This window comes from Gambusia affinis, linkage group LG03 (genome assembly GCF_019740435.1).
Source record: "Gambusia affinis linkage group LG03, SWU_Gaff_1.0, whole genome shotgun sequence".
NCBI classification, from domain to species: Eukaryota; Metazoa; Chordata; class Actinopteri; order Cyprinodontiformes; family Poeciliidae; genus Gambusia; species Gambusia affinis.
Window position 1 is genome coordinate 8183870 of NC_057870.1, and position 12688 is coordinate 8196557.

At 42.0% G+C, this 12688-nt stretch overlaps 1 protein-coding gene across 3 annotated transcripts in view; it reads right to left on the reverse strand.

Moving 5' to 3' along the window:
- Positions 1-12688, reverse strand: part of ncor2 (nuclear receptor corepressor 2) — a 115611-nt gene that overhangs the window by 30696 nt on the left and 72227 nt on the right. For all 3 annotated transcript variants that reach the window (XM_044111355.1, XM_044111357.1, XM_044111356.1), the window contains exons 16-19: positions 10800-10960; positions 9608-9670; positions 1863-2005; positions 1629-1767 (exon numbers count right to left, since the gene is read on the reverse strand). In XM_044111355.1, the coding sequence (XP_043967290.1) occupies positions 1629-1767; positions 1863-2005; positions 9608-9670; positions 10800-10960 (506 nt within the window). The remainder of the gene's footprint in view (positions 1-1628; positions 1768-1862; positions 2006-9607; positions 9671-10799; positions 10961-12688) is intronic.

The window sequence follows — 12688 nt, forward strand, 5'->3', positions numbered from 1 at the left end:
CTGCTAAGCCTTCACCTCCTTCAAAATAAAATGATTAACATCCAACTACTTGAGGAAACCGTAACAGTTGATAACCAAGACTTCAACACAACTGTCAAACTTTACTCAGCTAAAACTTTGCAACACAGTCAACTAAATTAGAGCTTTAGAATTGATCCGTAATAATTAACTTAGGGGAAACTAAGTGCACTAAATGTTTTCAAAGCTAGCTAAAAGCACTAAATAAAACAATTAGCTCTGGTGTTGCAGCATTATCGGAAGATTGCCCACAAAGGCCAAAATCATTCATGTCAATGACACCATTTATTCTGAAATACCTCTGGCAATTGTCACTGGCTTTGTAAAAAATACAAAACAAATCTCCTGTGCAAAATATGAGGGCAAAAATCGATGACTAAGCTGAATCCTGCCTAGTCCGTTTTGTGCTGCAAGGATGCCTATTGGAACTGAGAGTGTTTAATTTATGGTAACATTTTAGGTCTTGTTAAAATAGCAACACAAAAAATGTAATTCTTGAAAATACTAATTTACATCAAAAACAAACCATATGTAATTCTCCTTAGCCAACAAGCTAACAACAGCAGCATTGTTCGGTTAAACTTCCCCTATGAGACCAACGGAAAGAGAAAAAGAAATAGCTGAAGGATGCCACATGCTAGCTAACACTACGACACAAATGTTGAGAGCAACATAAAAAGGTCAGCGAGACTCCTGTATCTGCCACACTGCAGTAGTAAGCCTTCTGGAGAACATAAGCTAATGCTAACTATTTAAATATTAGCTTCACGGACACAGACAACCCAGTGATTGTATTCTGTCAAGATGCGTCTCCCAGTGTCAAAGTTCTGAACCACGCCACTCTCCGTTCTACCGCGGTACTAATTAAAACAGAAAAGCAGGCAGCTCAGTCTGCTACTAAATACTGTAGCAACAAAACAAACCAGTGTGCCCCTGTCCATTACTCCTCCATTTAGTTGTAAAGGCATTGCAGGCTAATGTGGCTAATAATAACACAGGTTATGTTTGAGCCAGACTGAAGCTGACAATTAGAGCAGAAAAAAAGTAGAAACCCGTAGCAACCAAACCTGCTGCAGCACTTAATCACTGAAGAAAATATTCTGAAAATGACCAGAAAGACAAGGATTGCACAGCACCTACTGCTGAACAGATTCGCATGGACCAAATCCTTGCTTACACTATAAACAAAAATATGATTTGCATGCACCAGAACCATGTTTGTTTTGAACGCAATTTGTTTTAGCATAGAGTGATCTTTTAATCAAGCAAGTTGACAGGCAGATGGAAGCACAGAGTAGAACACTACTAAGACAAAATAAAAGTATGATTGAATCAAAGGCACATCGGATATAAACAATTATACTGTTATCTCGTCTACCACTTTGCAAAATTCAGAGAAACTTCTGTTTGTTTAAATGAGGACTGAAGTGTCCCTTACTGTTAAAACTTAAAATACTGACACAATGCAATTAATCACATTATCGAGTATGAAACTTCAGTATTGTGACAACTCAACTATACTTATCCATACTCCCAATCAAAAGAAAGTTTTGGGAGGGGTCTTGAATATTTTTTTCCCCAATTGCATGATGTTTCTAGGAAGGATGTACCTTCTCCATCTTCAGGCGCTTCCTCTTCGTTGCAGCTGGCTCCTGAACCCTCGATCTCCTCCTCCTCTGCAGCATACGTAGCACTCGCCTCTTCATTCTGCGAGGCTTTCCCCCTCCGACGGGCCTTTCGCTCCTTCTCCTGGGTTGAAACAAGAACACGCTTCACATGCAACCCCAGAGACACAGTCAAAGTACAAACATCAGCACTATGTGAAACAGGTATGGCTTCCTTACCGATTTCATTTTATGCTGCTGCAGAATCTCATCCAGTTTCTGCCTCTTCTTGTAATTGAAGTAGAAGTTTTTGCACTGCGACACAGTTTTCGATCCCACCATCTTGGAGATGGCGGACCAATTCCTACCATACTGGAGAAGGCCTGGAAGCAACAAGTGGACAGATGACGAGATTAGAGAAGGGACTTTGTAGTTAGCATTACCAGCTGCAAATCTGCAACAGTAGAGAAGAGAAAGGAGATTCTCTCTATGAGGAGGGAAAACCATCCCTGTGAGAATGGGATGGTTCACTGCATCACACAGTAAGCTAGTTTTGGGTCTGATCTTTCATCAGTAATAAGTCCAGATAGCTTATACTTTCTAAACATAGTAGTCTGCATCCACAAAGACTAAACGATTAGAGCGTATTGTGGTAGGTGGACCATCAGCCACACCAGCAACTCTCCCCACTGGGGTCACTTTGTGTCATATTTCTAGCTGACTTTGATGTGACCCAATTCCAAGAAACCCAAGTCCTTTACCCAGTCAAGCACATGATTATGTCTTACACAAGAGTCAACAGGCACCCACTGGGCTTGAGCTGTGATGGATCAACCTGTCAGGAAACACACAAGCTCCCTTACGTGCACACGTAAACAATCAGAGAGCAAAGATGCTAAAAAGGAGCTACAGCAAGCAGTCGCAGCGTGCAAGTCCCAGTGAGAAAGACCGTGTAGAATTTGCTCCAGTGGCCCTCCCTTTTAGAGTCTGCAGTTAGCCAAAGGCAGCTCATTAACTGTGTGTGTTGTAAGAGGCTTAGTTTACACCACCCACTTGCTTCCTGTGCCAGCCTGACAGGTCTTGGCAACAGGACAGGATTCTTGAAAGGTTGTTGGGGGCGGTGTGAGGGAGGAGGCGGCGTTGGGGGGGGTGGGGAGGAGTTATTAACAGGCACACAGCCAGCACATCTTGGGATAACCTTGGACATGGGTTCAGAGGTCTCTGCATCTCATCTCTTAATGGAGCCGGTAAGGCTAGAGGAAGCTGCAGGAGAGGGAAGGACAGCTGTTTACAGCCCTGTCACTTCACTTCGTCAATCTGTCACAGACGCTGAAGCTCCCTCAAACTAATCAGCACTAAGATTTTTACTAATAGCTGGCTTAAGAGTTGGACTACTGTTTGCTTAGAATTTCCGCAAAGAAGCTTGTCGGTGAATTTTTGTTCCAAAGCGTATCTACAACTAGAGATGCACTGAGAAATCGGTTGCCGATCGGTTTAGCAATTCACCGGCCAGCCGAAAACTCGACAACATTTAAACTCGGGCTATTTCGCGTAGACAACCGAGGATTGAAAGTAGATTTCTATATTCTGAAAGTTCATGCTTAAATAATTTAATGTTTAATAAATAATTTCCAACAGCAGGAAGTCATGTAAACTTCTTTTGGAGTCCCAATCCAAGTCCAATCTGATGAGTAAACTGGTTCAGAGCCAAAGAAAATAGGAACAGAGGAAAACAAACTGAATAATGAATGCACAGATATGACAATTTGGACCCATTCTGATATCCGATATTAATACTGCTGTTATGGCCAATAACCAATATTGACCAATATTATATATATATTCCCCTACATCTTCAACACTGTGAAAGTGTTTTCTGCTTCATTTAAAATCTCCCACAATCCTGCACTGCGTCACCAACACGAGTGAACCAATCGACCAATACCAATGTTAATGCTGATATATCGCAGAGCCATAAATTGAACTGCGAGAATTTTGTATCTTTACCACCATTTACTTCAAGAGTTAAAAATACTTTCCTACAAAAGTAAATTAATCGTATAAGTGATAATTTAATACTTTGAGTACGAATGAGGGTACTACTATTATGAAATGGTATTATGTAGGTACAAAATGGTTACGCAAATTAGCAAAGGGGTGAAATAATCTGACGTCTAACCAAGCTCTTACAGGTTGCACTGGCAGTAACGCTCTTCGGTGTCGACACTGTTACTGAGTGAGAAAGGATCGAAGCAGGAGATTTTTAGTGCCAAGTTTACACATTTAGTCAGAGGAAGCACACCCATGTAGAAAACAAATCTAAATTTTATACATTTAAAAGATAACAGGAAGTCTTTATATTGCAAGGTAGCTATTTTCAATACTTTTGCAAGCATGGAAACTTTGTCATGGAGCCTCTCTAGACTCAAAAACGTTGGCTACCATTTGGACATCTCAGAGTTAAAATAAGGATCTATATTCTCAACTCCAGCTCTTAAGAGGTACCGTCTTGCAAAATGTATATACAGTACATCGATGCTCGAACACACCTTAAATCAATAGCTTTTCGGTATCTCGCCAAGATCTATAGAAACCATTCAGGTGTGTAGGATCAGGAATGCATCTAAAAGTTGGAGGACAGAACCACTCTTATTATTCTGTGTTTTAATTAAGAACAACCCTATTTAAGAGCCACTGCTCCCAATGCAGATAATTACATAAATAAAAAAACTATTTATGTCAGGGAGACTAGAACACAATACTTTGAATGATGTCCATGTATCATATTACAATATTCTTTTTAAGTAGAGTATAAAGCAACATAGGTATCAAACGCTAGAGATCTGAAAGCGGATGCTGGATTCTCATCGGTGCATCTCCACACAAAACTGAATTTGTTTTTCTATTCTGTCTGCAGGGGCATTAGATATCATCTGAGTACAGATCTGAGCACTAAAAGCAAAACCAACAACAAGTGTTTACTGTTAATTTTCCTATAAAGGTTAATAAAAAAAAATATCAACAAGCACATACAATGTTCCAGTTTGAAGTAGAAAAGCCTTTGTAGCAAAGAAGAGAAATCAAACCAGTTGCTCCAACTCTCTCCATGGGGACCAAGACATGTGACAAACACACATTAACCTTTTACATTAACCCTAAAAGTACCTAGTTACCCAACATGCTCAAAGGCACCATTAGCCACCAAATATGAATCTTTAAACAAGTGAGACAAACTCTTTGCAGCAGCATGAATTAAAGCTAAAACAATAAGCAAAGTTCATTTACAGAAAGCAAAAGGTCACTTTGTCTCGACACCCTAGCAGCACACTGTTGATTTAATCATAAGCCAGCACACAATACAAATCAGCTCTGGTTGACTCAGAAACTTAGCTGCCGCAGCAGCACACATGGCAGAAACATCCAATAAGCGGCAGCCATGCTGAAACAGGTGGTGTCTTCACACCCAATCACAACACTCGACTTCCAGTAGCTCCTCCCTGAGAAAGTCCATCAACACCTGGTGCGGCCAGAAAGTTGTTGTTCCTGTCTGTCACATGCCCTGTCTCTTGCCTCAGTCGTGGATTTTGCGGCCCAGCGGCGGAGCAGCTCAGTCGGACGCTGTGGTCTCTCTAGAGCCCCGGCTGGGAGGCTCTTCTGGGGCTGGGCCTTCCGATCCAGAGCAGAGGAGATGAAAACAGCTCGGTAGCTGCGCTCTTCCTGCCAGCTGGCTGGAAACTTGAGCCGGTGTCAAGTTGACATGCTCCGAAATGGCACATGCTCTTCTCTCTCTCTCTCTCTCTCTCTCCTTTTTCCTCCCGCTAATGTTGTCCCAGCGCTCCGGTGAGTGCTGCTGTGCTGTGCTGCGTCTCTTCCCCCAATGGCGGTCGTCTGAGAAGACTTCCACAGGAAAGTGGGACTGTGGGGCGGCGCTCTATGCTCAGCCTTTCTCTCCCTCATCTGATCTCTCCTATCTTTTTTTTTTTTTTCTCTCCCTGCCTCCCTCCCTCTTTCCGTCAGTCTGTCCCGCCCCCTGCCTTGCTCTGCCAGCAGGCGCGCCGGCACGCACGCACACACTAGAACAGACAAACGCATGAGTGAGTACAAACTCGCTAGAACTCCCCCGCCGCCGCCGCCACCCCCGCCCTCCCTCCGTCTCTCTTGTTAATACTCTTGCACACAGACACAAACACACATTCAGGCAGTCTAAGAGTAAACAGAGAGCAGCGAGGGAGAGGAAAGAGATAGAGAGGGAGCCCAGCCACGGAGCCAGAGAGACAATGGAGAAAGGGAAAGGATACAGAAGTGGAGAGTAAGAGGGGCACACAGGCAGGGGAGAGAGAGAGAGAGAGAGAGAGAGAGAGGGGGGAGTTGATGTTGATACCATGAGAAAGCATAAAGGCTTTCACATTTTTCCTGACTGACCTGCTTTTCATCTTGAATGTGACCTCTTCAGTTTATAACAACAGAGACTGAAGGGGAGAGGGAGGAAGGGAGACTGGGGGGGCGGAGGGGAAAAAGAAAAGAGGTGTTTGCCAAATCTTCCACAGCTCTTGCCAATCTGGGCCGCTGCCATCTTCTGACCCAGAGACAGGAGCGAGAGACGAGAGCGACGGCGGCGCAATAAAGTGAGGAGAGATAGTGTGGCCTTCCCTGCCTGCTGCTCCTTTAAATGGGTTTCTCCTGCACCAGATTAGTGCACCTACATAAACCCCCGACCAAGAAGGCTGCACATGAGGCAGAGAATGCAGACGCAACAGTTGCCAAGGGTTTATAGTGACCAGAGATCGGAATAGGCCAGTTTTCCCTTTGATCGGCAGGTAAATTACTGAAAAACTCAGAACTCCCTCCGTCTGCATTACACAATAACTAACTACATGTATTTGGACGTGCTTTCTTGAGTTTAACAAAAACGACTGAAGGACAGGGAGACATATTTTAATTAGGGGTGTCCTGGTGCAACTCTTTTCACTTCTGATAAAGATATTTGAGCTTTGAATATTGGCCAATACCGATAATTACACGAATTAGATATCGACACGAATCATACACACTTTTGTAATTTATATTGTAGAGGGAAATGTTAGAAAAGGCTTGATCAAGTGGTATCAGTGTAACAGAGCACAATAGTCAACAACCGATTCATTCATTATTAACCAGTTGGTCTGCATGCTTGTATCCAAGATTTTAGATGGAGGCCAATATATTCCAAAACTCGTTTTTGCTGATAACTGATTTTGATATCAATATCGGATCGGGAAACCTCTAGTTTTAATAGTTCTATCATAGAACAACCTGCACATTTTGGACTCTTGTTTGCACTTTTCCAATAGCAAATAAAAGCCAAAATCAAATATGCATATTTGATTTTTTGGACAGATCAGAAAAAATCTGATCAATGCAATGCCTCCAAGTAGTGTGGCAGAGTCGCCGCTTAAGGCTAAACTGGCTGGCAACAACGCGCCGGAGTGCTGATGTTCTGCCAAGAACAGTAATGCCATTATTCAGATCTAGTTAGCTCAAGGGGATAAATACAATAGCATCAGGACACCTAAGCCTCTTTAAAACATATACATATCAAGCACATGACTTGGAAGACATCCCAAGCGCGCTTAATTCAACACTGTGCAGAAGCAGGCCGAGGAAGGCGGCAACGCTCAGCGTCTCGGAGCGACGCAATCCCTGTGGGCAGGTTAGAGGATGGTTGGTAGAACTGATGAAAAACATTAAGAGCAGCTCCTCCTCTCCGGCTCTACTGAACTGTAGCTGGAGTCCTGTGTTTGTGGTTACATAAGCCTTTCATAGAAGCTCTGCTTCGACTGAGCTGCCAGGCTAATCCTCTGGGATGGAGTGCCCCACTAATCCCACGGCAGGAGAATGGAACTGAAGACATTAACCAGGATTACTACACAGGACCGTGTTCAAGCAAGGCCAGCGGCAGTTATCACTAAATAACCTCGTAACTCACAGAAAGAAAAAAAAAAAAAAAAACACACACACACTTAGTAGGAGACACTACCTAAAGCTGAGCAGATTTAAAGTCAGTTTCGGTTGATTTAAAATGGAGGACAAGGCCTAGTAATAAGAAGCAGAAAGGGGTCACATCAAACAGTCACTGTCGAATTTCAGACTTTTTAATGCCACCTTGAATGAAATGCATGACCTATAGACTATAAATATAAAAGATGATTGGAGAATCCTGCTGTAGAACACTACTAAGACAAAATAAAAGTGTGGCAACGCCAAGCTTAAAACGTTTTTTTTCTTTTTTGTTTTTTGTGTCACATTGGTTGGCCATAGCAGTAAGCCAGTGGTGGAAAATTAATGTTGTCCAGCCAGCTGGTGATAAATTTGCACAGACACAGGAAAGCTAGCCAGCTAGCAAGGGTATCGGCTAATTACCGGCAGCCTCAACCACCTCAAACCACAGAATGCAATGAAGGTGTCTGCATGAGACTCAAACGTGTTCAAACAGAACAGCCTGGTAAAATGATTATCATATAAAAGGGCAACTTACAATTTTTAAAACAAATTTAAGACATTTTAAGGACTTCACTTTATATGCATGAATTTAAGACTTTTTAAGGATGCGCGGACACCCCGAGTCTAACCAACTGCATGCGAACGGCACCAAAATAGCTGCCCGCTCAGGAAATGGTGACAGATGTCAAAATTTGGAACATTAAAATTCTGACATGATAAACAAGAGATGACCGACCCATCGCAAACTTTAAAATGGCTAAAAAAAAAAAAAAAAAAAGACCTTTCCCTGCTAAGTGCTAACAGGTAGAGCTAATCCCAATTCTTCAGTGCATACGAATTTTGATTTTCCTCTGAAAACAAAACTATGTTGGCCAGCTTCTGGATCAATAATATATTTTAAGAAAAAAACCTTGATAGATGTAAGAAGCAATTTAAAATTAAACTGTATAATCTGCAGCAGTGGCTCCTAATGTTGATCCTCAGAATCCACTTTTCTTTACGATTTAAATGTGTAGCAAGTGTTAATAGAGTACAGCAAAACTATTATGATACTTGGTACCATGTTACCAAAAACCAAGTCTTTTGGATGCTTAAGACAGCGAAAAATGTCAACTTGGTAATAATTTTGTCCTTGTTTGAAAAAAAAAAAGAAAAAAAAATCAAAAACATTCTAAAAATTATTGGTGACTTGTATATTGTTCAAATCTTTACATAATTGTTGAAGAAAAAGTGGACTCAGCTATAGTTTATATAACAAAAACCAGGTAGCCGAGATTAAACAGAAATATTCTAATTGGTGGATCTCTAGATTAAAAAGGATATTTATTCCACATAGAATGGTGAAAACCTACTAATGCAAAAAGTCAAAATAAAATTAAATTTTTAAATTCAGCATGATAACTAAACATATTTGAAGGAAATCATCACTGAAGATCAAAGAATCCCACATAGAAAAGCTGAATGCAGAAGAGCTCACTGAATCTGAGACGCTCAATCAATCAGTAACTGAGGTTCAACCAATATACAAATCAAATACTCTGGGTAACACTCACACACACACACACACACACACACAGAGCTAGTGCCGAGCAAAAACGGGCAGGATGGCAGTGACCTCTGCAAATCAGCCATAGGCTTTTGGGTAATCTTCAGTCAGGGACAATAAACAGCCCGAGTTAATGACTGCTGCATTCGCAGGGCTTGCTGATAAGGGACAGACTTTACAGCCTCTCTGATAAAAGCCGAACTGCCTTGACCCACAGAGAAAAGGAAACGGCTCCAAAGAGCAACAAATGCCTTTTCAGGCAGACTGAGAAGCACAAGCTCAGACACAACCTCGCAGCACGTGGCAGCTGCCGCCTCTCCAACAGGAAGTCACACCCGCATCGGTCGGCGATGCTTTCAAACGTCGCTCGGGCGGCTAAGGTTCATTGATCCGACGACAGCGTTACAACACACAGCAAGGCTGCCGGAGCGAGAAGACGAAAAAGTTTAATCTGCATTACCTTTTTTGGCTGTTTCCATCTCTTCTTCAGTCCAGCGAGAGCTCTCATTCATTTCCAGATTGGCTGTCAAAAAAAAAAAAAAAAAAAAAAAATAGAGAAGCAGCGAGTTAGAGAAGGCGGGAGGAGGCGGGGGAGCGGGCAGTTGTCATGAAGTCAGTTAGGGAGTGACTGACATTAGGAAAGGAAGAAGAGAAATGAATTGAAGAAGGGAAAAAAACAAAACAATCAAAGGGTGGGGGAGACAGAAGGGAGGGCAGCTTGCACTGAAGCACAGCAGCTTTGGTTGCTAAGGACTATTTGTTTTAGATGGAGGAAGCAGGAAATCCAAGGAGAGAAGTCAGTTAATGATTATAGACATAACAACTGGCTGCTGTCCCTGCATAGGCTGTGAGCCAGGCTGTCAGGAGGGCTGGAGCCTGCACTTATACGTCCTCTGTATGGACCTGTGAAGGGCACAGTGGGCCGGTTGGCAACGCTAACCAGCAGAAGACCAAACAGTGGCAAAGGTGGGGCTGCTTCCTGCCAGCCGCCCCCCCACCCCTCCACCCTTTGTCACCTGGGGAATCCCTGTGACTGAACGACTGCGGCATGCACACACAACTGCTGAAACATCACAAATCCTGTTCTGGCCCGGAGCTAAAGCGTTACATGACTGAATTACTATCTGAGGGGGAAGGAAATCTAAGCAGGAAAATACTGCGTAGCACGACTATTTGTTCTTAAGAAATAGTTCTGTTTTTGAGGCAGAAAAATTTCAGACAGACTTCATTTGAGTAATGCCAATTATGTGTCCCTTTCGTTAAAAGAGTTCGCAAAAGAAAACAATGAGCACAGAAGAACAACAGTACACTCTGGTGGCTCAGAACATGAGGCTACAAAGTAGATCAAAGGTCACCCTGTCTGTCTAATATCACTGATGTTAGAACTTCTACGTAATTTTATTTAATAATTTAAAAATACAAACTTTAGGTTTTTTTGCCATTTATTCTTAGTGATTATAGTGATAAAGACTTCACAAATTGTTCTGTGATGAAAGATTATTATTGATTTGATTTGTCCTACACTTTCAGGATTTTGTGTTTTTCTGAAGCAGCGTTTCAAATTGCAATCTCCCCTCAACATTCATGACTTTTAGTAAAGATTAAAAAAAAAAAAAAGATAAGAAAATGAAAGGAGACTCATTTGTACTAACCTAGCTCGTTGCTGAGCGGCGGAGTGGTGGTCTCCTCTCCTTCGCTGTTCATGGAGCGGGTATCGCGGCCTTTGCGGCGGCCCTGACTGTTCGCTGTTCGCCTTCCCTTGAAAGCCACAGTGGGCTCCTTGTCTTCGGCATCTTCTCCAGAAGTGTCATCCCTGCGTTTTAGAGACGACGACAGAGTCAGAAATGCTACAATTTAATAAATTAACAAAAGCAGGGTGTGGTTGGGATCCTTGTCCTATCAGAACACCCAGTCACCATCAAGTCAGAATCAGAAGGTCAGGCTTTTGAAAGGTCTGTGTTCGACCAGAAAACTGGAATTAGTGCAAAATTGTTTTTAAACGGACAGAATTTGAGGCTTCGACAGTACAATGGTGCCAGACACACCAAAATTGTTGTTTGAGGAGATAAAAAAGGCCTGGAACGGCTAGGACTTTAACCTTACTTATTGACGATCCCTAACGCAAATAAGAAAAAAAAAAAAAATTTTAAATCACACAATTCAGGTTTTTTTTTTTTTTTTTAGTTATCTAATTGAAGTTAAAATACACATATTTCTGGGCAATTTGAAAAGACAATGGAATCTTGCTTAGCAAGAGATGTTAGGGAGCAAATTGTGATTATGTACAATATGCCTACACCGCTCTTTCATTCTTTTTTACTCTCAGGATAATTTATCGCGTGTCGCCACAATGGCATGGAGGAGATGGAAACAAAGCTTCAACCTCCTGCTCCTCCATTCATCTTCCTCCTACTCCATTAATCTTGCCAAAGGGAGCTAGTAGCGCTCTAAATATAGGCGAGCCAGCTGTGCCAGGGGTGACACGCAAGCAGCAGGGTGTGCAAAGAGCCACAGAGTCCCCAGGCCTTTCACTCAGGGGAGCAATGGCCATTGGTTCATCAACATCACCAGCATCACCATCATCATCATCTTCTTTTTCATGCTTATAAATATGAGCTGGCATTGCTTGAAACAACTGCAGGATACAACCTCAGCTGACAGCATAATAAACAACCTAACTGCAGACACAGAGATTTTAGTTCACAGGCAACAGAAAGCCGTGATATTCCATCTGTTGTTTTTCATCCTCTGCAGGAACCCAGCCAGAAAACATTCACTCGTTGATCACTGCATCCACCTGTCCACCCACCCAGTGCCACACACACACACACACACACACACACGATATGCAACACACAGTGTGTCAAAGTGACACCTGGTTTAATTACGGAGATTATTTTTCACAGAAAGAAAAAACAAAACAAAACAAAAAAAACAATCCAGGATAAAAAAAACAACAAAAAAAGACAAAAGCTTCAAACTTGTGGGAGAAAGAAGATCTGGCATCATGATGAGAATCGGGAAAAGAAGCAGAAAGAAAACAGCTGCCGGAAGAGAATAGCCTGGCTGTAGGTTTTGAAAGAACTAGATTTTAAAATCCACTCTAGCTTTCCAAAATGCATACTTTCAGGGCTTCACCACATCTGAAAAATACGTGGCATGTGATTACATTATTTGGGCATGCATGGGTTAAGCTAAATAAAACTGACTCAAAAAATAACATTGTAACAACTGACATGATACCGAGATATGCAGTGTTATTTATTTCACCTGTCAGTGGTCATAATGTTATGCCTAATTAGTGTACAGCGTTATTGTCCTCCTGCTTCCACACACAAACCCCAGATAGTGAGTTGTGTTGGGCTGTCACTGACTATTCTGACAATTAATCGGATACAGATTTTTTTCATTTAACCTCTAGAACTATTTTATACAATATTAGAAACACATTTTGAAAGATGAAGAAATAAATAATTCAATTTGTTTCTAAAGGAAATATGCATCTTATTGCCTAAAATCCAATAATTTCGCTTTCCTTTGG